The sequence below is a fragment of the Emydura macquarii genome, unplaced genomic scaffold (genome assembly GCF_026122565.2).
Source record: "Emydura macquarii macquarii isolate MOO-44397 ecotype Brisbane River unplaced genomic scaffold, CSIRO-AGI_Emac_v2 contig_1253, whole genome shotgun sequence".
Classification (NCBI taxonomy): domain Eukaryota; kingdom Metazoa; phylum Chordata; order Testudines; family Chelidae; genus Emydura; species Emydura macquarii.
The window spans coordinates 102,467,920-102,489,632 of NW_027131390.1; the positions used below are offsets into that span (position 1 = coordinate 102,467,920).

The 21,713-nt window shown below is 43.0% G+C and overlaps 1 protein-coding gene across 4 annotated transcripts in view; it reads right to left on the reverse strand.

Annotated features, from left to right (window-relative positions):
- Positions 1 to 521: 521 nt before the first annotated feature.
- Positions 522 to 21,713, reverse strand: part of SLC15A2 (solute carrier family 15 member 2) — a 154,724-nt gene continuing 133,532 nt past the window's right edge. For 3 of the 4 annotated variants that reach the window (XM_067549643.1, XM_067549644.1, XM_067549642.1), the window contains 9 exons: positions 20,884 to 20,965; positions 18,960 to 19,085; positions 17,701 to 17,865; positions 14,413 to 14,459; positions 11,414 to 11,524; positions 9,847 to 9,940; positions 5,535 to 5,681; positions 2,433 to 2,537; positions 522 to 1,412 (listed from right to left, as the gene is read on the reverse strand). In XM_067549643.1, coding sequence (XP_067405744.1) covers positions 1,236 to 1,412; positions 2,433 to 2,537; positions 5,535 to 5,681; positions 9,847 to 9,940; positions 11,414 to 11,524; positions 14,413 to 14,459; positions 17,701 to 17,865; positions 18,960 to 19,085; positions 20,884 to 20,965 — 1,054 coding nt within the window. In that variant the 3' untranslated portion in view covers positions 522 to 1,235. Of the gene's footprint in view, positions 1,413 to 2,432; positions 2,538 to 5,534; positions 5,682 to 9,846; positions 9,941 to 10,378; positions 10,399 to 11,413; positions 11,525 to 14,412; positions 14,460 to 17,700; positions 17,866 to 18,959; positions 19,086 to 20,883; positions 20,966 to 21,713 lie in introns of those variants that run through there. The other variant, XR_010919905.1, reaches the window with a different exon arrangement.

The following is a 21,713-nucleotide window of genomic DNA, read 5'->3' on the forward strand; positions in this document are numbered from 1 at the left end:
CAAAGATGCCCCACAGGGACTCTCCCCTGGGACTCCAGCCCCCCGAGACTCCGGTATCCGCCACTGCTTTGCGAGGCAGGAATAATCCCCCTTCCCGTTCCCCAGGGTTTACCAGCTGCCCCAGGTCAGGAAGGGGCTGCTCGGGCACATCCTCCCTCTCGGGGCTGCTGCAGCTCAAGGCTGGGTGATGAACCCGGAGCACATGGGAACAGTGCTGGGGCTGGGCAGGAGACCCAGGAAGCTCTCTCCTGCTGGGCTGCATTTGCTTTTCTTGCCTGCAGATCTCAGTCTCCTGCTCTCTCACCTGCCTCCACCCTGGTGCCAGCACATGTCCTCAGAGCAGCGCAGCGGGCCACTTGCGAGGCAGCTCGGTGCCAGCAGAAATAGGCAGGCAGGACAATAGTCCCCACCATGTCCCTTCCCACAGGCTGGGACGCGAGACCCCTACTCCCCAGAGTAATGTTTCCCATAACTCTTCGTGTGTTGCAGTCGGTTGGCTAAATCAGTGGCACCTGCATGTTCAAATAACTTTATTGGTATGCACATTGTTAACATATGACAAAGCACAAGACCCTTTCATATATTCTTATATATTAACTCACTTTTGGGTCATGACCCAGGGGTTGAGACATGCTGCATTAGACAGACAGATGGCAGTGTGCACATCTTGTAGGGTAAGGACTCGGGGACATTTTGTCCTGAAGCATTTCATGGCCCATTATTACATATGGATCTGGAGGTAGAAGTCATAAATCAAGTCCCCTAGTAAGATGTAACAATGGGGGCAAAATGCCCAGAAGAAAAGTCATATAATGAAATCTTCCATGATATGATGTTACTCTTCCAGACCTTGCTGATGACAGGGAAACCTCTTACCAAACAGCTGTATTGTCTCAGAATCCTTAGTGTACATGCTTCCTTCTGCTGCTATATATATATTTAAAGCCAAGTCACAGAAAATATTTCCCTAGCTAGAAAGGGTGGGCAGATTTAAAATTACATTGTATTTATTTGTAATAGTGACTTTAATACTAGGGGAGCTTTCCCAGGCAGTTTTATCCAACATTTCAGACTCATTTTTGGGGGGAAAGGGACTATTTTGTCAATTTAACAGAAAGATACATTTCAAGCGAGAGGCCATAATGGAAAAAAAAATCCACCCCCAAACCTCCTTCCTCTCAACATGCTCTGTAAAAAAGAAGAACAAAAAAATCCCAGCCCCACCCACAGTCACATTAAACTTCTGTTTTCTGGGGAACGAGGCTGATCAAATTTCCATTACTTGGCATCTCTCCCTTTTCTTCCTTTTCTATCAGGTCTTCTGGATTCACGCTAGTGTAGAAATATCCCATGATGGAGAAAATGATACACACGGCAAAGAGGAGGCCAGCGAACAAGACAAACTCAGCCCACTGGAGAAGGAAAACAACAACTCTGAGGACCCAGTGCCTAATGTAGAGGGCAGCACACCATTTTAAAGTGGTTCCTTAAAAGCAGTACCTTGACTTCCATGAGTGTTCATGACTTTGGGGTCTTTATTGTGTTTTCTTATAAGCCACTTAGACTGCCTTACATATAACATGCTAATTATAAACAGATGGATCATAGATAAAGCTAATTGGACTGATCAAATTAGATTAATTAGGGCTTCTCCTCAGAATCCACTGATGCCCTGTTTGCTTCCACCCTTTTTAAGGAATGGGAACACGGTCTAACAGCTTACGAGCTAGGCAAAAATCTATTCTGTTTTCCCATGGGTTTAAATTTAGTGTTAAATTTTAACTAGAAACCAACCCAAACCAGAACCTTTCATGCAATCCCCATCCCGGATACTGACAGTCTGCATAAAACCATATGCAACTCCAACTTGGACTGATCCAAACTAACAGGGACAACTGCCCCTCCGGGGCTAATGGACACAGCCTGACCAATAACGACACAGCTGTGTTGTGTGAGGGATGTACTGAAGGTTGCAGTACCCCTTGCTGCCACCAGAGATCTCTGGCTCCCGGAGGCTGCAGTAGGCTTGGCTGCCACCAGGGGCATGCAGACAAAAACCAGGGATGAACAGATTTCTGGGGGGCTATTGCAGCTCAGCCCCCTGAAACAGGGTGCATACAGCATTCTGCACGTACTCCCTGCTGCCTCTGGCTCCAGCCAGCTCCCTGCAGCTTGTTCTGAACACCAGTTGCTACTGAACAGTTAGATAAAGGTGTAGTCTCCTCAGCCTGTCTCTGATTTGAACCGCCTGATTTGTAGGGGTGCTGAGAACCCACTGCTCCCACATGAGTCAACGGGCCTGGTGAGTGCTTGGAAAGAAAATAATCGGGTCCTAAATCTACCAAAGGCTTTGCTAGCAGAGAGCCAGCCTTGGGATTCTTCCAGTGTCCTGACTCTGGTTCTAATGCGGTCAGTAATATTCAAAGCCATACCTGCTCCAGCGGTGCTGCTTGGGCAACAATGAGCACAAAGGCATTTCCAAAGGCCACGGTGAGCAGCCAGCCTGCCTGGAGCACTGATTTCATGCTGACAGGAGCCTGAAAATAACACAGGGGCCTGGTAAATGGGCTTTACTTTCTGTTTTTGTTTTAGCGTTCAGCTGCTGTCTGTCTCTGTTATTTCCCTGGGTTACAGGTATGTGTGGTGAGTGCTCTACAGAGAGATAGAAGACTAGGGTGGGTGAAAGTTTCCTCTCTACTGTGGCCACTTTCTGACAGATCTGTGGGTGCAAAGTGGTTACCAAGGGACTACATAGTTACATACTTAATTGCCCCCCATTCCTCTAAGCAGAGCACAATTCAGATGAGCACAGGGGCTTTCGAGGATGTGTACAAAGTGTGACCTGGATGCGGTGTGTCAGGTTAAAGGAGACATGGCTGGGGCAGACCTGTGACCCACTGCTGCAAACCCCATAGAGTCATACATTTTAAGGCCAGAAATGATCATCTAATCTGATCTCCTGCATAGCTCAGGCCATAGAATTCAGTCCAGTGAATTCAACTCCTTTAGCCTAATACCTTGTGGTTGAATCAGAGCATATCTTTTAGAAAGAGAGCCCGTCATGATGGAAAGTCTCCCGAATGATGGAGAATTTACCACATCCCTTTGTAAATTGTCACAATGGTTAATTATCCTAACGGTTAAAAATGTGTACCTTATTCCCAGTAGAACTTTTTCTAACTTCCACTTCCAGATGATTGGATTTTGTTATGCCTTTGTCTGCTAGACTAGATTAGCCCTCGTGAGATGGATACCTTCTCTCCATATAAGCATCTATAGACCATGCTCAAGTTGCCTCTTGCCTTCTCTTCAGTAAGCTTGTCTCCCATTGCAAGGCAGGTTATCTTGTAGCTCTTTGTTATAGACTTATAGAACTGGAGGACTGGAAGGGACTGAGAGTCCAGTCCCCTGCACTCAAGGCAGGACCAAGCATTATCTAGACCATCCCTGACAGGCATCTATCCAATCTGCTCTTAAAAATTGCCAGTGACAGAGATTCCATAATCTCTCTAGGCAATTTATTCCAACGCTTAACTACCCGGACAGTTAGGAAATTTTTCCTAATGTCCAACCTAAATCGCCCTTGCTGCAATTTAAGCCCACTGCTTCTTGTCCTATCCTCAGAGGTTAAAGAGAACAATTTTTCTCCCTCCTCCTTTTATATACTTGAAATCTGTTATCATGTCCCCTCTCAGTCTTCTCTTCTCTTCTCTTCTCCAAACCCAAAACAAACCCAATTTTTTCAATATTTTCTCATAGGTTGTGTTTTCTAGGCTTTTAATCATTTTCGTTGCTCTTTTCTGGACTTTTTCCAATTTGTCCACATCTTTCCTGAAATGCGGCACCCAGAACTGGACACAATACTCCAGCTGAGTCCTAATCAACACAGAGGGAAGAATTACTTTTTGTATCTTGCTTACAACACTCCTGCTAATACATCCCAGAATATTGTTTTTTTTTTTTTACAACAGTGTTACACTGTTGACTCATATTTCGTTTGAGATCCACTATGACCCCTAGATCCCTTTCTGCAGTACTCCTTCCTAGTTAGTCATTTCTCATTTTGTATGTGTGCAATAGATTGTTCCTTCCTAAGTGGAGTACTTTGCATTTGTCCTTATTAAATTTCACCCTATTTACATCAGACCATTTCTCCAGTTTGTCCAGATCATTTTGAATTTTAATCCTATCCTCCAAAGCACTTACAACCCTCCCAGCTTCGTATCATCCGCAAACTTGACAAGTGTACTCTCTGTGGCATTAGCTAAGTCACCGATAAGGTATTGAACAGAACCAGACACAGGACCGATCACTGTGGGACCCCATTTGATCTGCCTACCCAGAACCACTGATAACTACTCTCTGAGAACATTTCAGAGGGGTAGCCATGTTAGTCTGTATACAGCAAAAACAACGAGAGTCCTGTAGCACTTTAAAGACTAACAAATTTCTGCAGGCATAAGCTTTCGTGGGCTGCAACCCACTTCGTCAGATGTTTTCCAACCAGCTATGCACCCACCTTACAGGAGCTCCATCTAGGTTGTATTTCCCTCGTTTGTTTATGACAAGGTCATGTGAGACAGTATCAGCCTTATTAAAGTCAAGATATAAAGTCTTGATCCCTTAACAATTTTCAACATCCTTTTTAATGTGCGGACACTGAAACTGGATCCCAATGCTGTATACTGAGGCTATATAAGTATACCTTCTTATTCCTATTCAGGATTCCCCTATTTATACATCCAAGGACCACCCCCATTTCTCTTGTGAGAATCAAACTGAAAAGACAGGAAAAAGTTAAAAAGTAAGGTTTTAGAACCCTCATCTCCCTTCCATTACACCTATGTAACCCCAATAACTGCAGTGGGCGTGCACAGCTGTAAATGCAATGGGCCTACACACGAGTAGCAGTAAGGGCCAAATTTGACCTCTAGACAACAGGTCAAATTCTCTGCTGGTGTCCACTGGAGTCAATAGAGCTACACCAGCTTTCACCAGCAGTGACCAGTCATTTGTTTTACATGTTGGCTGCTGTCTCTATAAAATATGCACCAAAAAAAAAATGCTAAGAAGAAAATCTTCTTGGGAGAAACTGATTCTATGGCATTCAGGTCCTTCCCCTTAAAAATGACTGGCCCAGATTCTGCTTGCTGTTACAGTCCTGACTTGATGAAAAGTTGTCTGTGTATAATTTAGAGCAGAATCTGGACCACCTAAGTTAACCATTTCCTCAAGTCTGCCTCACAATCCCAATTTCTTATAACTACAGCCCAGTAATATTTTGCCCTCTTAAAGCATCCTTCTTCCAAGGATCTCATGGCACTTTCAGTGCTTGACTGAATTTAGCTTCACAACCCTCTGGTGAGATACATATGTTGCTATCCCCATTTTATACTGAAGCACAAAGAAATTGCCAGTAAGTGTCATGTGCATCGCCATGTTACAAGTCAGTGGCAGAATCAGGGATAGAATCCAGGAGTTCTTACTCTATTTTTTTTTTCTAACTACAAGCCACCAGCTCCCAAGAACAATACCTGAGAATAAGAGAATGCCAGCCCCGTAATGGAGAACATCACTTCCCCGGCTGATATTAACAGGTACTGTGGCATCTGCCAAGCAATATGGACATTGTTGGCTGGGATATCTTCTACCTTCCATGCTTGAAGAGTGTTCGTAGAAGTCTAAGTGGGAAAGTAAAGAGTCACATGGATTAGCTGTTGAAGTATGAGATCTATATTACGTTGGTTTCCATGCAGAATTTACCTAAAGTGGGTTTTCCTTTAAAGATTGACGCAAATTCTTTCCTTGGATTGACTAGATGGATCTGAACTGTGCTCCTCCTCTCTACCACCAAGAATTCTGGGCATGTCAGGAGAGCAAGATATCAGAATCATGATCCGCTGCACAGATCTGAGAGAGGATTATTGTTCTAAACCTCTGTGAGATGGACCCATACGGCTTATTGTGAATTCATTTACAATGCTTTTATTTTGTTTTCTAGTAAGTAAAATCTGCTCTGATTCAGAAAGAAAGATTTGAGAGGTAGCCAAGAAAACACTGGGTTGCACTGACTTAAAGTCAACAGCAAACTCTGCTTAGGAAGGAAATTACATAGAATGTAATGTGCAGAAGATAAATGTAATCATCCTAAAGGGAGACAAATCAAGACACCGTATTTTAAAAAGCTAAAAGTGGTGGGAAGAATTTCTGTGAATTACTCACGAGACCCCAAAGAAATGTCACTAACACCTTAAAATAAATGGACGTTGAGGAAAGCCAGATGGAGACAGCATCCCTCCTGATTTACATCTTACATTGCAACCACTCTAACACGCCATATAGTTTATTTATTTATATCGCACCCACCACATCGGATCTGAGTGCTGTGCAAATCATAGGAATAATTAGATCCGAGCTGGGCTTGGAGAGAAGTGGCCACTCAGGAAACAGAGGGGAAAAAAAGATAAACAAAAAAATTGCCCAGAGGGGAAGAGAAGGTAAAATGAATGAGTCAGAAAGATCAAAGGTGAACTTAGCTCATTGGGAAGGCCTTACAGAGAGCCTTAAGAGACAGCCACAGCAGGACTGTGTCAGGGACAGAGATCTATAGATGGAGTCCCTGAACTGAGAGTGCCCTGCCCCGTCCTCATCCACTGGGGGACACAGCATTACAGATGAACTTAGACAGCCCAGAAGGGACAGAGTGGGAGGGATGCTCACTCAAGTACCTTGGACAACGATTCTTCTTGGCCTTATATACCATGAGCAAAACCTTGAGCTGAATCCATTGTCTGACATGATACCGCTGCAAGGTGTTACTGATTCCTCACTCTGATAGGAAGGAGCAAACAATGGGGCCAAATCCCAGAGCCTTCACTTGGTCATTACTCAAGTGGAACTCCCTTTAGAAGAAGCTGAGTGAGAACTTTGTCCCAATGGGTTTGATCATGATTGGCCATCTCTCCTACTACCTTTGGCTGTCCTCAATTCCCATTTACTCAAAGGGCTGCTGAAAGCTTGGGGCTAGTTTGTGATTTGTATGCATTGGTACAATGTTGGCTGATCACTGTGGGGATAAACAAAAGTGAAATGAATAGCCTTGATTTTCAGTGACCCAACTAAGACAACGAGAGATCTGTGGCACTTTAAAGACTAACAAATTTAATATTTGTAGACATAAGCTTTCGAGAGACTTAGCTCTCTTCTTCAGATGCAGTAATACAGAAAATAGTTAACAGAGTTGAAAGAAATGCTGCAAAAAAAAAGAAAAGAAAGAAAGAAAGAAAGAAAAACCGTAAGCAGAGAGCATAAACAGGCAGGAGGGCTGGGAAACGCTTTCATTTTTAGTAATGTCCAGTGGTGGTGGTAATGTAGGACAAGAAATGTGTTTGTTTACAGCATATGGGTTTTGCGTTAGTGGCCCCTTACTGATGGTGGGCAAAATAAGGAAGTAAGTTCTTCTGTGCTATAGGATTGTGGGAATGCATGGAAACAATCAGTCTATGTGTGCACAGGAGTGCAATTTCTTTTGCCAAATAAGAAACCCCAAATGCACATTTTAAAAATAAAAGTGTGGGGGAGTTAGGGGCTCTCCTGACTCTCCAACACCCCCCACTTCAAGTTATATCCCCTACCCCTGTTCATAACATACAAAGGGTTCACTAAGCAAAACAAACACGCACAAGAAAGGTCCTTTTCTCCCTCTTGGCTGTTCTCTCCCTGTGGTGACTATCTGAGTTGTAGCCATTCTCTTCCTGTTCAGCACCCCCTTCCTGTGGCACCCCCTTTTTAAACACCCCCCTCCTTTTCCCACAGGCAGAGCAAGCCTTGTAGGTGCTCCTCATTAGTGCTGAAGGAGCCCAGAAAAGCTCATTAGTCTCCTCTCCACCAGAGTGGGGGCGTATCCCTACACAGCATGGCTAACTTAAGAAGAACATTTGGATCCCTGTTAAACAGGTTCAGTGTTCTCAGTCTAGAAAGAGCAACATCTACCCTAAAAATAATGGGGCTGAGCCTGAGCTGCTGTAAATCAGTGTCATCCCATTCAAGTCAATTCAGCTGCTCCAGTTTACATTGCTGAGGATCTGGCCCAATATATCACAGTGAATCTGCGTCCACAGTGAATCTGTGTCCACAGAGGGCTACACAGAGGTTACTATTCTGCATATCACTGACAATAAGACCTTCTTAGTGGCAATGGGGATAGAATCCAAATTCTCGTGCCTCCAAAGCACAGACCTCTACCATTTAAAATAAGAGAGAAACTCCATTAGCTGTTCAGGCCTCTGACACAGAGCTGAGCGGTCATGATTCCATCCAGTAGAGGGCAGTGTTATGCATCTTCATGAGCCAACTCATTCCAACGTGATTATTTACACTATAAAACTACTTTTACTTAATCACACTACTGATCACATGAGTTGCAGAGATAAGAAAAATATCCCTTCACAGAAGATAAATAAGTGGGCCAAGAGCCAATTGCTGATTTGCAGAACTGGAGTGAGGTTGTTAAGGTAACCAAAATGGTAAAGGTTATCTGAGTGAAAAGATACCATGCAAACGATGTTGTTATATTGTGACAAATGCAGATAGGAGACACTTGACATATTGAAGATTAATGCATATGGAAGGCTTGGAATTCAGAGATAGACTTAAGACTATATATTCAAGGACTAGTGAGTGTGACTCCTGATAGCATTTATGGGTTAGCTACATAAATCCCTGTTCATAAAGATGACAGCACGTGTCTATTCCCTTTAGGATTCTATGCCCCGTTCTAGCAGCAGCTGGTTATTTTGTGGCTGCAATTCTTTTTCTTAGATTATTGGCCTTTCCAGACATGCACCGATCCTATTAATTACCCAATAGGGAGAATTTGTTACCAGGGAGTAGCTAATGGCACTTTGCTATCCAAATCACATGACTGTGGTCAGAAACAGAGAAGACAGTTGAGCAGTGTATCCTGTCAGACCTGTCTTACCTGTACAGGTGTGCACTGGAAAGGCTTAGAAGGTAACTCATCTGATCAATTATATACTTAGCCTTTACCAACCAGAACAAAACCTAAGATCTGAGCAGTGTCAATCAGTCAAAGGGATCTGCATGGCTCAGAGGGTGCCCCAACCGCAGTAAGGGGTAGTTCATTCATTACTCTGACACCAGCCAAGTATAAAGGCTTTCCTTGGCTACTGCCCAAATTTACTACATAGACCCCCGCTGAGGACTGGAAGGACAGAGACAGGTCTTTCTAACCTTCCTCACCATTTTGCACCCTGCCCCCATCTAAAATCCACAAGACATGTCATATTGGTAGGTTAGGATTAGAGACATGGTAGAATGTTTCTGCAAGGTGATGCAGGCAAGGGATTTCTGTTAGGACAGTATTTCAGTGACCACAAATAGACAAGGCCAGAATGTCTCATCCAAAAGATGGTGTCTCCAGCAGTTCAGCGTCCCTAGCACATGCTGGGTCAGTATTAACTCAGAGCAAACAATGTTGCTTAGTGAAATTGCCAAGAGCAATTCATGGATCATGTAGTTTTCCTTGGAGGATTCCAATCCAACGTACTGATCAGGCCTTGCCCCCTGTTTAACTTGAAAGATCTGAGAGGATGACAGCTTGTGGTGGAATGACGGGAGCCTGCATTAATTCATATGTGTGGATACCAAAAATCTTCCTTAAACTCCCATTGACCCACACATAATTGACTCCTTTAAATGGCTACTCCCCCATTCCTGCCAGGGCAAAGGAACACTTAGCAGTTGCCAGTGCAAAAACAAAAACACTGACAGACAGGAGCTGAGTGCAGAAGGGAAACAACACGTTAAAGTCAAAGGGTAACTTACTTTATTTATAACAACGGTGTAGGATGCTCCAAAGTCAAGCAGGCCTAGTTCTAGAGGGAATTCCCCAGCTTCGGTTTTGCATTTTACATCATATCTTGACACAAGGATGAAAGTACAGTATCTCCTGGTTAGTTTCATAGACAAAGCGCACAGAACACAGCCATAAAAATACTCCTAAAGACTAGGGGGATTGAACAGCCTGCAGTTCTAGTCATATAAATCCATGGGTTGCTAGAGTTTTACCTATTGCTTTGAGATCCCTTCCTTTTAGGACTACTTTTTGGGTATTGATTAAAATTAATCGTACGGTACATTAAATTCCTGGCATTTTTTAATGATTTCTGCTTCCATCTGGCACTCATCTCCTTACTTCCTTGATTTATTTTTCTTCCAAATTAAGTCCGACTCCTTCAAGGTTTGTGGACCAGACAATTCAGAAGGGACCATAGAGTCTTCAGCTCTCCTAAGAAAAGGAGCTCCCCCGCCCTCCACAATCTAGTTAGCCATTTGCTTTCAAAAGAACATGACTTGCCTTCAGATGCGTTCTTCTTGCTGTAAACAAGTGAGATTTCATTCAGATGCATAGGGGCTGGGCACAGTTACCAGAGTGACTGCTGAGCTTCATTAATTTCAGCAACAAAGTTCGCGGGGCAGGGGTGTTTTGAAAGGGGGAAATTGCGTAGACTTCGTTTTGAACCTAACGGAGGCACTGTAGAAATAACACTGTAGGGCCAGTTCAGACAATGCTGCCCAACCTGACACCCAGCAGAAACAGACTGAAATATCACCACAGTGTCTCCCACCCACGCTCCAGCACTACACGGTGGAGAATATGAATAGCTATGGTGCCAAGATCTGTGTTGATTAGAGCTTGAGCCCCACAGAGAATCATGCTTGTTATTGTAGTTCTGGCTGGGGCATAGTGCAGGGATCTCCCCTCCTCCTGTTTAACAGATAACCATCCCTACAATTCCCCTACCTCCATCACATCACATGCCAGTTCTGAACATGTTGCCCATTCTCTCCCCCCTACATTTTCCAGATGACATGGAATAAGAATTTGGGGCAAGTGGGAGAAAGTCATACACTGTATTTTTGACACATTCCAAGGGGTTTGCCTGGCCCCCCAGATTTGCTTGATCTGGTCCTGACAATAGCTAAAATAAGATACTGGGCCCAAATTGTGACATCTTTACTCAGGTAATGGAAGTCCAGATTCTGGATTTCAGGATTTGCCCCCCTCATTGTAGCCTAATCAGTTCATCTATCCCAAGCTGTCACAGTCCTGGAGAAAGAGCTAGTCGTGGCATTGACTGGATGCTGAATTAATCTAACTACATATCACAGAGACCTTGATCTGTTGGAGTAACAATACTGCTCCCCTCCAAGTCTATATCAAGGCTCTTGGTCTATTCTCCACTTGACTGATGTTTCTGCTTTTACAAACCCAGTGAGCAAACTGCAAGATAGTGCTAAAGGATCTTTGTATTAGCCCCCGAGAAGCCCCACCTAGCACGAGGGGGAAATGGACTTTAGATGTGGACTTAGCAGAGTTAAGGAATCTTACTTTCCCCTCTCCAATATTGTATAGTCTGAAACATTGTAGTTTTTCTTAACATTGATGAGCGGCCCTGTGCCAATGGTGATGTTGACATCTTGGTCCAAAACGTTAATGAATCTGCAAGAAAGCCACATTTTATTATGGTGTCACGTGAATCAGGAGAAATACTGCACCAGACGTTCTACATGAGCTACTCATTCGCTCGTAATGGGCTTTATACCTTTTAATTGTTATGGCCTGCCATATACCAAGATTTAAGCCTGGGCTGTTGCCCACCTATTCATTTTATGATTACTGTGTCCCACCCTCATATAATTTAACCCCTTATTTCCCCCCAGAGTTGACTGTCATTGCACCCCCTTTCTCCTTTATGATCAGGGTGTTAGAACTTGCGGGCAATCTCTGCTGAGACACTTTCATGGACTGACTGGCAGGGCTGAACCAATAGGAAGGAGATTTGACCTCTTCCAAGGAAACTAGGCCTTATCTGCACTAGAAAGGGTTAAGCAGTGTAGCTATACTGGAAAAATCCCCCTAATCAAGATGCAGTTCTTTCTGGCGGAGTGTTTGCCGGGATAGCTTATACCAGTTCCGCGTGAAATAAGATATACCGGCAAAAGGATCTTTTTTGCCAGTATAACTGTGTTTACACTGGTGCTTTTGCCTGCATTTCTGTTGGTCAGGGGTGTGATTTTTTTTCCACGCTCTTAAATAACATAGCTATTCTGGCAAAACATTTAGGTGTATATCAAGCCTAAGCATTAAAGCTGGTTGTAAATTAAAAAATAAATTAACAAAAATGGCTTTTTCATCTGCATGGAAGTTTCTATAGAAATGTCTGTTTTGACACAACATTTTGGATTTTTCATTGAAAAACTGATGTTGTTTCAGTTGCCAAAACCAGAAAAATTTTAGGTGGTCAGGATCCAATTTTCAGTAAAAGCAAAAATGTTTGCACAAATCAGTTGAATTTTTTGTTTTCAGTTGCCAAAAACTGTGTGTGGGGGTGGGTGGGGTGGGGGATGGAATTAAAATGTTTCATTTGCCAAAAAAGTATCAAACTAAATAATGTTTTCAGTGAAAACCATCCAAAAATTGAAGAAAAAACTCAATGAAAACTGAAAAGCTTTTTGACTTGTCAGAGTTTTCCCCAGGCTAATAAAAAACTTCCTGATCAGCTCTACTATGCATGTCTCCCTGTGATGTTCAGTCACTACTGATGCTCCTGCACAGTGGTTAAGAAAGTGCTACTTGATTCAGCTAACCAACATAGTCTATGAAGGATACACTCTGTACTGGGCCTGTGCACCAAGATATCTGGCCATGACTAATGTATGCCTTCAACAGAGTGGTTCTTCTTTATACCTTCCTTCCAACAGGCACTTGCACTTCAGAGGTTGACATCTGCACACTGTTTTACATTGCACTTTGACAGCTCTGTGCTACTTCTGTAGCAGCCTGGGCACAAGGGGCAGGCCAGGGGCTAGGAGTTCTGGAGACAGGAGGAAGAAAATGGAAAGGAAGGGGTGCAGCCGGGGAAGATCAGCATGTGACTTGTCAGTATCCTGTAATGTACTGAACGAACCTTATGCAATTAAGTTAAACATTATTGCATTAGGGTTAACACCTTTGGGGTACACAGCATTAAAAATGCAATTGTGTAATTGTTGTGACATTGTCTGTACCTTCTCTAGTGGGCGGGGGGAAGCTAATGTACTTTCTCCATTATCAACTTAGCTTTAGGAGGGATTGGGAAGACTTGGCCTACTAGGGCCTCATAAGATTGTGTGCTTGTTCTGATCTGAAGCTCTGATGAACTTGTAACCTCAAGGATTCGCCTTGAGTGAGGGATGAAAAGACAGCACTTGCCAGAGCCCACGGGAGTTGGGATGAACTCTGGTAAACTTATTGACATGCAGGTAGGTTCTTTCATGATTTTTAATATATTTCTCTGTAATGCTTTCATCTTAAGAACAAAGTAGGCTGACTTTGAAAGAGCTGTGTGATAACTTGTACCTGTAGCAATTACGCTGCTATCCGTCTAGGAGAAAGCGAGCAAATGTCCTAGGGCAACTATCTGTGCTGGGAATGACACAGTGAAGGAGAGGCAACTGGCCTGGGAATACCCCAGTCAGAAGGGAGAGAGATGCGTGTCTCCACCCAAGAGAGGCTACAGCTGGGGAGCTAGAAGCTGAGTGTTGATGCCCTATACCACTGAGAGGAAACACCCTGAACTGGGGCATAGCACTTCTGCCAAACTCCACAGGGAGCACTGAAGCAGGAGCACAAGTTAGGTTAAGCAGCTGGCAGGGGGCAAAACTGAGTAGGGGAAGTGCTGGTGGCCTCCCATTAATTTTGGTGCCATTCCTGCAGTGGTGCCGGCACTGGATCCATCCTGGGGACCTGATTCTCCACTGCCTTCCACCTTGTGTAATCCCTTACACCTGAGCAACATGGAGATCAAACACTGCCAGCGCTGGGCATGGAGAATTCTGGTTGAGCAGGTGAAGACAGGCACCCACAAGAGTCAATGACTGCACAAGCTGCAGGAAAGGGGAGAATCAGGCCCAAGGTGGGTTGGGTTGAAAGATCATCATGGGCTGGGCAATTTCCAGAGCAGCAATGACAGGCCCAGTTAGTTGGTGCGGTTTTCCAGTCTGCTCCCTGCCTGGTGCTATCAGGTCAGGTGCGATAAAGAGATATAGTGTCCTTCTCCTTCAAAGTGACAAGAAAGCAATTGTTTTTTTGTTTTGTTTTTTGCCATCTCAATCATGAACTTCTTAGGAGGTGGCTGCTAGTAATACCTGATTCCGCACGGCAAGTGTGGCTCATCAGGGACAGAGCCAAAGCAACTGACACCCAAAGCCGCCTTTCAGTCAGGAATGTTGATTGGATTCAAACTCTGGTCGAGAAGGACATCTGACTTACATTATCTCCAAACCCTGTTAGACAGAACCCCAACCCCTCCCTCCCCCCTAAAATACCAACCCAAAAGCAATTCCCACCTGACAGCTGACAGCCCCTTTGCTGGTTTAGTCTTCAGGTCTGCAATCTAGAAATAAATCAGATAAATAATTACTATTGTTGCCTTTCAAACATGATGCAAGGGAAAATGTAAAAATCATGGGAATTAGGAACCTGATCCAAAGCCCCTGAAGTCAGTGGGAATCTGCAATAGGCTTTGAATTGACCTAGGGATGAAATCCTGGCCTCACTGAAGCAAACAGCAAAATTGCCATTGATTCCAGTGGGAGAAGGATTCATAGATTTTAAAGCTAAAAGGGACCATTAGATCATCTAATCTGACCTCCTGGTAACACAGGCCATAGAATTTCATCCCATTACCCTGTAATGAGCCGAATAACTTATGTTTGACAGAAGCATATCTTCCAGAAAAGCATCCAGTCTTGATCTGAAGATATCACAACATGGGGAATCCACCATGTCCCTTGATAGTTTCTTCCAATGGCTAATCATCCCCACTGTTAAAAGTCTGTGCCTTATTTATAATTCAAATTTGTCCAGTTGAGGCTGAGGGAACTAGGTTTGTAAAGTCTGCAAAAGAGAAGAATGAGGGGGGATTTGATAGCAGCCTTTAACTACCTGAAAGGGGGTTCCAGGGAGGATGGAGCTAGGCTGTTCTCAATGGTAGCAGATGACAGAACAAGGAGCCATGGTCTCAAGTTGCAGTGGGGGAGGTCTAGGTTAGATATTAGGAAAAAGGTTTTCACTAGGAGGGTGGTGAAGCACTGGAATGGGCTACCTAGGGAGGTGGTGGAATCTCCATCTTTAGAGGTTTTTAAGCTGTGGCTTGACAAAGCCCTGGCTGGGATGATTTAACTGAGGTTAGTCCCACTTTGAGCAGGGGGATGGACTAGATGACCTCCTGAGGTCCCTTCCAACTCTAATATTCTATGATTCTATCTCGCCATTGGTTCTTGTTATGCCTTTCTTCACTAGATTAAAGAGCCTGTTCGTATCCAGTGTTTTCTCCCTGGGAAGGTGCTTATGCACTCTAATCCAGACACGTCTTGGTCTTCATTTTGATACGCTAAACAGGTTGAACTCTTTAAGTCTCTCTCTATAAGGCATTTTCTCCAGCTCTCGAATCATTGTTGTGATGCTTCATTTAATCATCATTTTCTGATCACTATACACAGTTCCTTGAGAGGACCCCCAAAGGGGACACACGAATACTCCCTGGAGATGAGAATCATAGCAGCAGCTCTCAAATGAATTATATTCTCTCTTTTTATTTGAGGAGGGCCAATTGTATGTTCAGGGCTGGTAAAGACAGAGGAAAACATGGTCCCTACCCAAAGAAATGATAAACCATAAGGACAGATACTCAGCCAGTGTAGCTCTATTGATGTTCCAAGGCCACTGAAGTCGATGGAGCTATGCCAATTTACACTAGCCAAGATGTGGCATGTAGCATGCACAAGGTGACCAGAATATGGGTTTATCTCACGGCAGTACAAACATTTTACATTCCTCCCACCCTCACACACACTTCTTTCTATAGATTAGACTGAGTTTCTCAGAGCAAGGAACTTGTCTTCTGACATGCCTATAAAATGCCTATCACAATTTTGGTGCTGTATGCTGATCTATATATAATAAACTGCCATAACGGATAATAAACATATGTATAATAAATAACACTAGCATCTATTTCAGTGGTGGATTCACGGGAATTAACACAGCCTTTTAGTGGGGCAGGCCAGTCACATTATTATTGGCTCTAATCAGTGCTCTCCAGAGCTGTTAAATCATTTATCTACAGGTGAGGGGCTCCAATGTGTGAGAACATCACAGAAAGCATCTCCAGGCTGGGTTTCACAAGGCTAGCCCCACAGACCTGTGCCAGCAATGAGCAAACCTGGCAGCACCTAAGCACAGTGAGATATGTCCTGCTCTCCGTGCCAGCAGTAAGGTTCCACTGACATCAGAGAATTTAGCCAGCAATAAAGCTGGTCCATTGCCTGCAGTGTAAATGAGAGTAAAATTTGGACCCCAGGCGTTAGAAAAATAAGGGTCAGAAACATCTCTGGAGAGTGAAATTTGCACCTGCCCCTCTTGTATTCCTAAGCAGCTGAACTGGATGGAGGACTGACTCTCTGTGAGTGCAAACCCTGACCCCTGGATTCTGCCTCTGTGGCAGGGGACAGGTATAAATTCCCATTGGGGCTGTATAGCAGCCATGTCAGCTGATGCTGCCTAGCTGATGTGCTCAGTCTCACAGTCAGCCTTGTCTGGCTCCTCCCATGTTTCTCTTGAATTTGTGGCTGTCCTGGACGACTCCAGACTCCATTGCAAAGTAGCAAAGGTGCCAATCCAGCCCCCAAATTTAGAAGCGATGCTGAGGAGCACTGAATCCTGGCACGTTCAGAGCTGCTCTCAAAGCTCTTCTGAGCACGTGCCCGCAAGCCAGTCTGGTACCACTTCATTCTTTTAAGGGAAAAGATGACAGAGTTTCATGCTGACAACTCTTGTGATTTTATCCCAAGCCTTGTGGTATGTGATGTTTTCTCTGAAAGCCCCAGCTTCCAGAATCAAGAGATCTCATGAGAATTGCAGGGAGGATTTTTTTAAAAGTGAGTTTCTAGTTAGAAAGTTGAGGAATCCCAGGAGGAAGCATGTTTCAACATGAGGCCAGATTCCGATCGCATTTACCCTCTGGTCAAATCTGGAATAACTCCGTTCATTTCAATGGAGCTTCTTTGGCCTTATGTAGATGATCAGAATCTGGCCCTCAGTGTCCAAGGACATTGCAGCAATTCCCAAAGCTGCAAACCAAGTTGGCTCGGCTGCTGGTGCAGAGAAAAGCTAGTTTAATCATTTGTTCTATTCAGTAAAACTAATGGGCCTTCTGTGCATTGTTAGTAAAGACTTGTAATAACTAAACTTAGAAACATTCCACTGAGGTTTTTGTTCTATGCCTGGCCACAGAGTCTCTTTTTAATGTCTTTGCTGTATAGAAGCTCAGACACTCAGCTTCTCTATCTTCTCTAACTCAGCCACCTGGCAGGCATTATTTCGCTCTCTTACTGCAGCATACCTCAGTTTGAACAGTGTCCTGCAACTCAGATGCCATAAAATCTACTAGTCCGTTAATCACCAGCAGAACTGAGTACATATTCAATGCTGCTAACTGAGAAGTCATGTTTACAGCATCTGAGAGCAATCAGACAGATTCTGCAACTGAGCAAATGAATTAATGAACCCATTATTCCATTGCATCATCTCAGCCATTGAATTAATACTATATTTACACTTCAGTCTTCACTTACTAAGTGGCTTGATATGTTTCCCTCTGACTTGTAGACAATCAAGCTGTATACTGATTTTTCTTGCATGGTGTGGTTAGAAGTGGAAGCTGATCCTGGAGACTGCAGCTCAAAGAGAAGGCTTTGTTCCATGTCGTTCAAAATTAATTTTGAATACTCAGCTGGGTCCTGCAAAAAGAAAACAGGATCTGTTGCATATTTTCTTCATATGAGAAAAGATCAGGCTCTTCCTGGGGAACTGCAACCACATTCTCACTTCCAGAAAAGTTGTAGACACAGATTAACAGGGAGGGGTGGTTTAAAGTTAGCTGAAAACATCCCAGCCTTCCTGGTAAATGACCTATACGTTGCTCTATGTGCTTGATGCTAGTCTACCCAGGGCTCAGAGTGACTCCTTTGGGCTTAATAATACCCACTGCTCAGGGCATACTGTCTGTGCTTGCTTCTATTGCAGGACAGATCTTCCCCCGGTCTTGTTGCATCACTCAACAAGCTCTATAGTTACAAAATAAAATTATGGACAGGCAGTGGCAGATGTATGCTGAACACCTAACAGTTCATGCCCAATGTACCTGGGAACCTGAAAGGAGAGAGAGCTAAATGTCCAGGTTCAAGTTTAAATTAATCTCCTCCCCTGCCTTTCTTTTATCCTTTCCCGGTAAATACCTTTAAAATCTAAAATCCAAAGCCCAGCAGTGACATTTGATTTACATCTAAGCAATGATTGATGCAGACTGAATGTGGGTTTTTTATTTCTGCACATGTTCATTCTGAGACAATTATCCTTTATTCCTAATTATAGGTGAATGCAATTAGCCATCTGTTCATTTTCTGCTTAAATGCAACAGAAAACCCTCCATTTGAATTTTGTCACTGAAGATACAGTGCTTCGTCTCCGGAAGGCAGCTCTGTGCCGCTCCTTCCAGGCAGGGCTGGCTCAAGGAGCGCAAGGTAACAGCTTCTTGAGTCTCTAAACATATGGGAGTGTGAATGCTTTCTCTTTCATGGGGGAGCCGCAGGGGTCCACCTGCTTTGGTGACATCTGAGCTTTGTGTGTATTAGGGAGTCCATGTAGGATGTATCCAATTTAGGAAAATACAAATTTGGGCTAATATATGCTGCATACATTATTTGAGGGGACATTACACTCCTATTTCCAGTGTCTAACAGCTTCATCTCAGGCTCACTGACGTCATTGGAAAGAATCTCTTTGGTTTCAGTGGACTTTGCATCAGGCCCTACATCTCAAAATATATTCTTACCTGAAAATACTTGATGGGTTGCTGAAATAGGTCGTGGCCTTGGATTCGCACTTGAACGTTGTCATTTGCCAAATTCAGGACCTGAATTAAACTTTCTTTGGAAACAAGTCTGGGCATGTTGGTTTCCTGATTAAAATAAAATACTTTTAGTGCATTTGTACCCTTTATTATACCTGCTTAATACCACTCAGTTTATAGCTGTAACATTCTCCCTCCTCTGCAATGATGGTACTGTCAGTTTGCAAGTTCCCCATCCTCTCCTTCAGACAAGTTGCACTGTGAGACAGCTGATCATAACTCTGATTTAGGAAGATCTTACTTGGTAGGAACCTCACTGACTGATCTACCATTCTGTGGAAAGGTGATCCTCTCTCTCTCTCTCTCTCTCTCTCACACACACACACGCGCGCGTCACCTCCATCAAATACACAAGAGACGATGTTTAGCTAGGATACACATACTGGGGAGTTGGAGCCATGCTGATTTTCACATTGTACATTTCCCAGCTGCAGAGGTTTAATTGAATAGTGAATTATCATGTTAGATTGAGATAGAGTGATAGTGATATCCATGGGTAGGATTTCAAAAGCACTCAATATATATATATAATATAACTATATAACTCCCATTGATTTCAAATGGGAGCAGAATTAGGCCAGTGCTGAGCACGGTATCCTTGTGTCTATGTGAGCTATTTCTAGATTACACAACACCACAATATCTCAGGGTTATTTATATACGTCTTTCTCCTTATCTATTGACACAGAGAGAGAATACACACACACACACATATAGTTAGACCTTTATCGGAAATAATTTGCTAGAACACTTCAGTAGCCTCCATCTTGTATTATTTGCAGACCTAAAGCAAATCAGCACAGTCTGTTTTTAAGCAGTGCACCCTACTTTTAGGTGACCACAAAGAATGCTGTAACAGCCTAGCTGGTTCTGACTTTTTTTGTCTGGTGTTATAAATCAGGCATCTTTGACAGAAATTTGAAAGGCAAAACCGTTATGGGCTCTGTTCTCCACACAAGGGTGCAATTCCTCATTGGGAAATAAGCAACATTGGAACCAATGCTGCTTTTAATGCTCAGACAGAACTCTCATTGATTTTAGTGACAGAGTTTTGCCTGGACAATAAGTACAGAATGGGGAAGAGAAATTAATCCACAAATTCTCATATCAGCGAGTGGTTTGCCAATGACTTCACCAGAGCAGCAGTAAATAAAAGCCCAACTCTATGAGCCATAGCAATTTAGAGATTATTCTGTGATCAAATATATCCTGATGGGTTGGGGTTTTTCTTCTGTCTCAGTGGAAATTTTAAAAATTAATTTTTTATTCATTTCTTATAAGAAAAAAAAAATCAACCTATGTCTGCAAAGTACCTACCATGCCCAGCCTAGAAAAAACAAATAGTAGTAACTTGTATGACAAACACAAAGAAATTACAAGCAATTAGAAAATACCCAGAAAATAGGAAAATCTTGTTAATTACAAATGACTGTAACTAAATAAGTCTGTGAGTATATTCAATATTCAAATGCATTATTATTGAAAGAATTATCCATGTAAACAAATCTAATCCTATTGTAATCATAGGGAAACAAACAAAAACATCCCTAGTAAACACAGATAGGATAAAACAATAGACAGAAGATAGGATTTGGAATTAGCCACTCGGATTAATTAGATGTTTATAAAGCACTTTGACGATAGAAAGCACTATATACTATAAACCAATACAGATGATTGGCACATCAGATCTGCAAAGATTAGAAAGAGAGATAGGCAGACAAGGTGATAAGAATTATTAAAAGTAACAGTGTGTCCAATGGACATTAATAAATTAACCCAATGGAAGCTATGTCTCTATGTGGACGTGTGTGCATCTCCACACGTACAGCTGCTCTGGACTTACATTTGCTTTGACTTCTACAATGGCTGCAGCTGCAAATGCCAGACCTGCAAGGATCATACCTGTTGCCATTTTTTTAATAGGCCTGCAGAGTGAATGAAAGAGATTTCATTATAAAAAGTGTAATGTAAAATGCATACCATCCTTCAGAGTCAAAGATATTCCAAAGTTGTGTATTAAGCTGTCCAAACAGGTAGCATTGTAGATGATGTGCTGTTGAAATTGACAATCATTTAACGTCAAAGTATTCTATTATACAATATAAGGCAAGCTCTGAGGCCAATTAAAATTGATATGCCATGAAAAAAGCTCTTTGCTTGCAAGTTTCATATTATCTTTTTTGTAGCTCTTCTAGGGGGAATAGATTCTGGCATTATGTTAACGTGGAATGTTGGAAGAAGCAGCACAAATGATCTATCTTCAAGTCCCTTTGGGGGAAGACAAAAAAGTAGTAGACTATTTAGGTGCAGACTTCAAGAACAAAAATATAGTTTACATCATCAAAACTTCCAACCAGCTGCATCATCTGTGCTATTATGTCTCATGAAAATACATTTATAGTCTGATTCAGACCTTGCTTACTGTACTTTGTGTAAACTGAGAGTAATTCCACAGGAGTGATACTGATGTGGAGCCACTTAAAGTGACATCTGAAGTCAGGTCCAGGCTGAATATTTAAATTAGAGCTAGACCCAACCCAAACCAAAACAACTCTGGATGCTTAGGCTTTTCAAAATCTAAATATGGATCCATACCTAAATAATGCAAATGGTCCCAACTATAATGGGCTGAACCAAAAGCCCAGATCCAAATTCTACCCAACATTGGGCTGT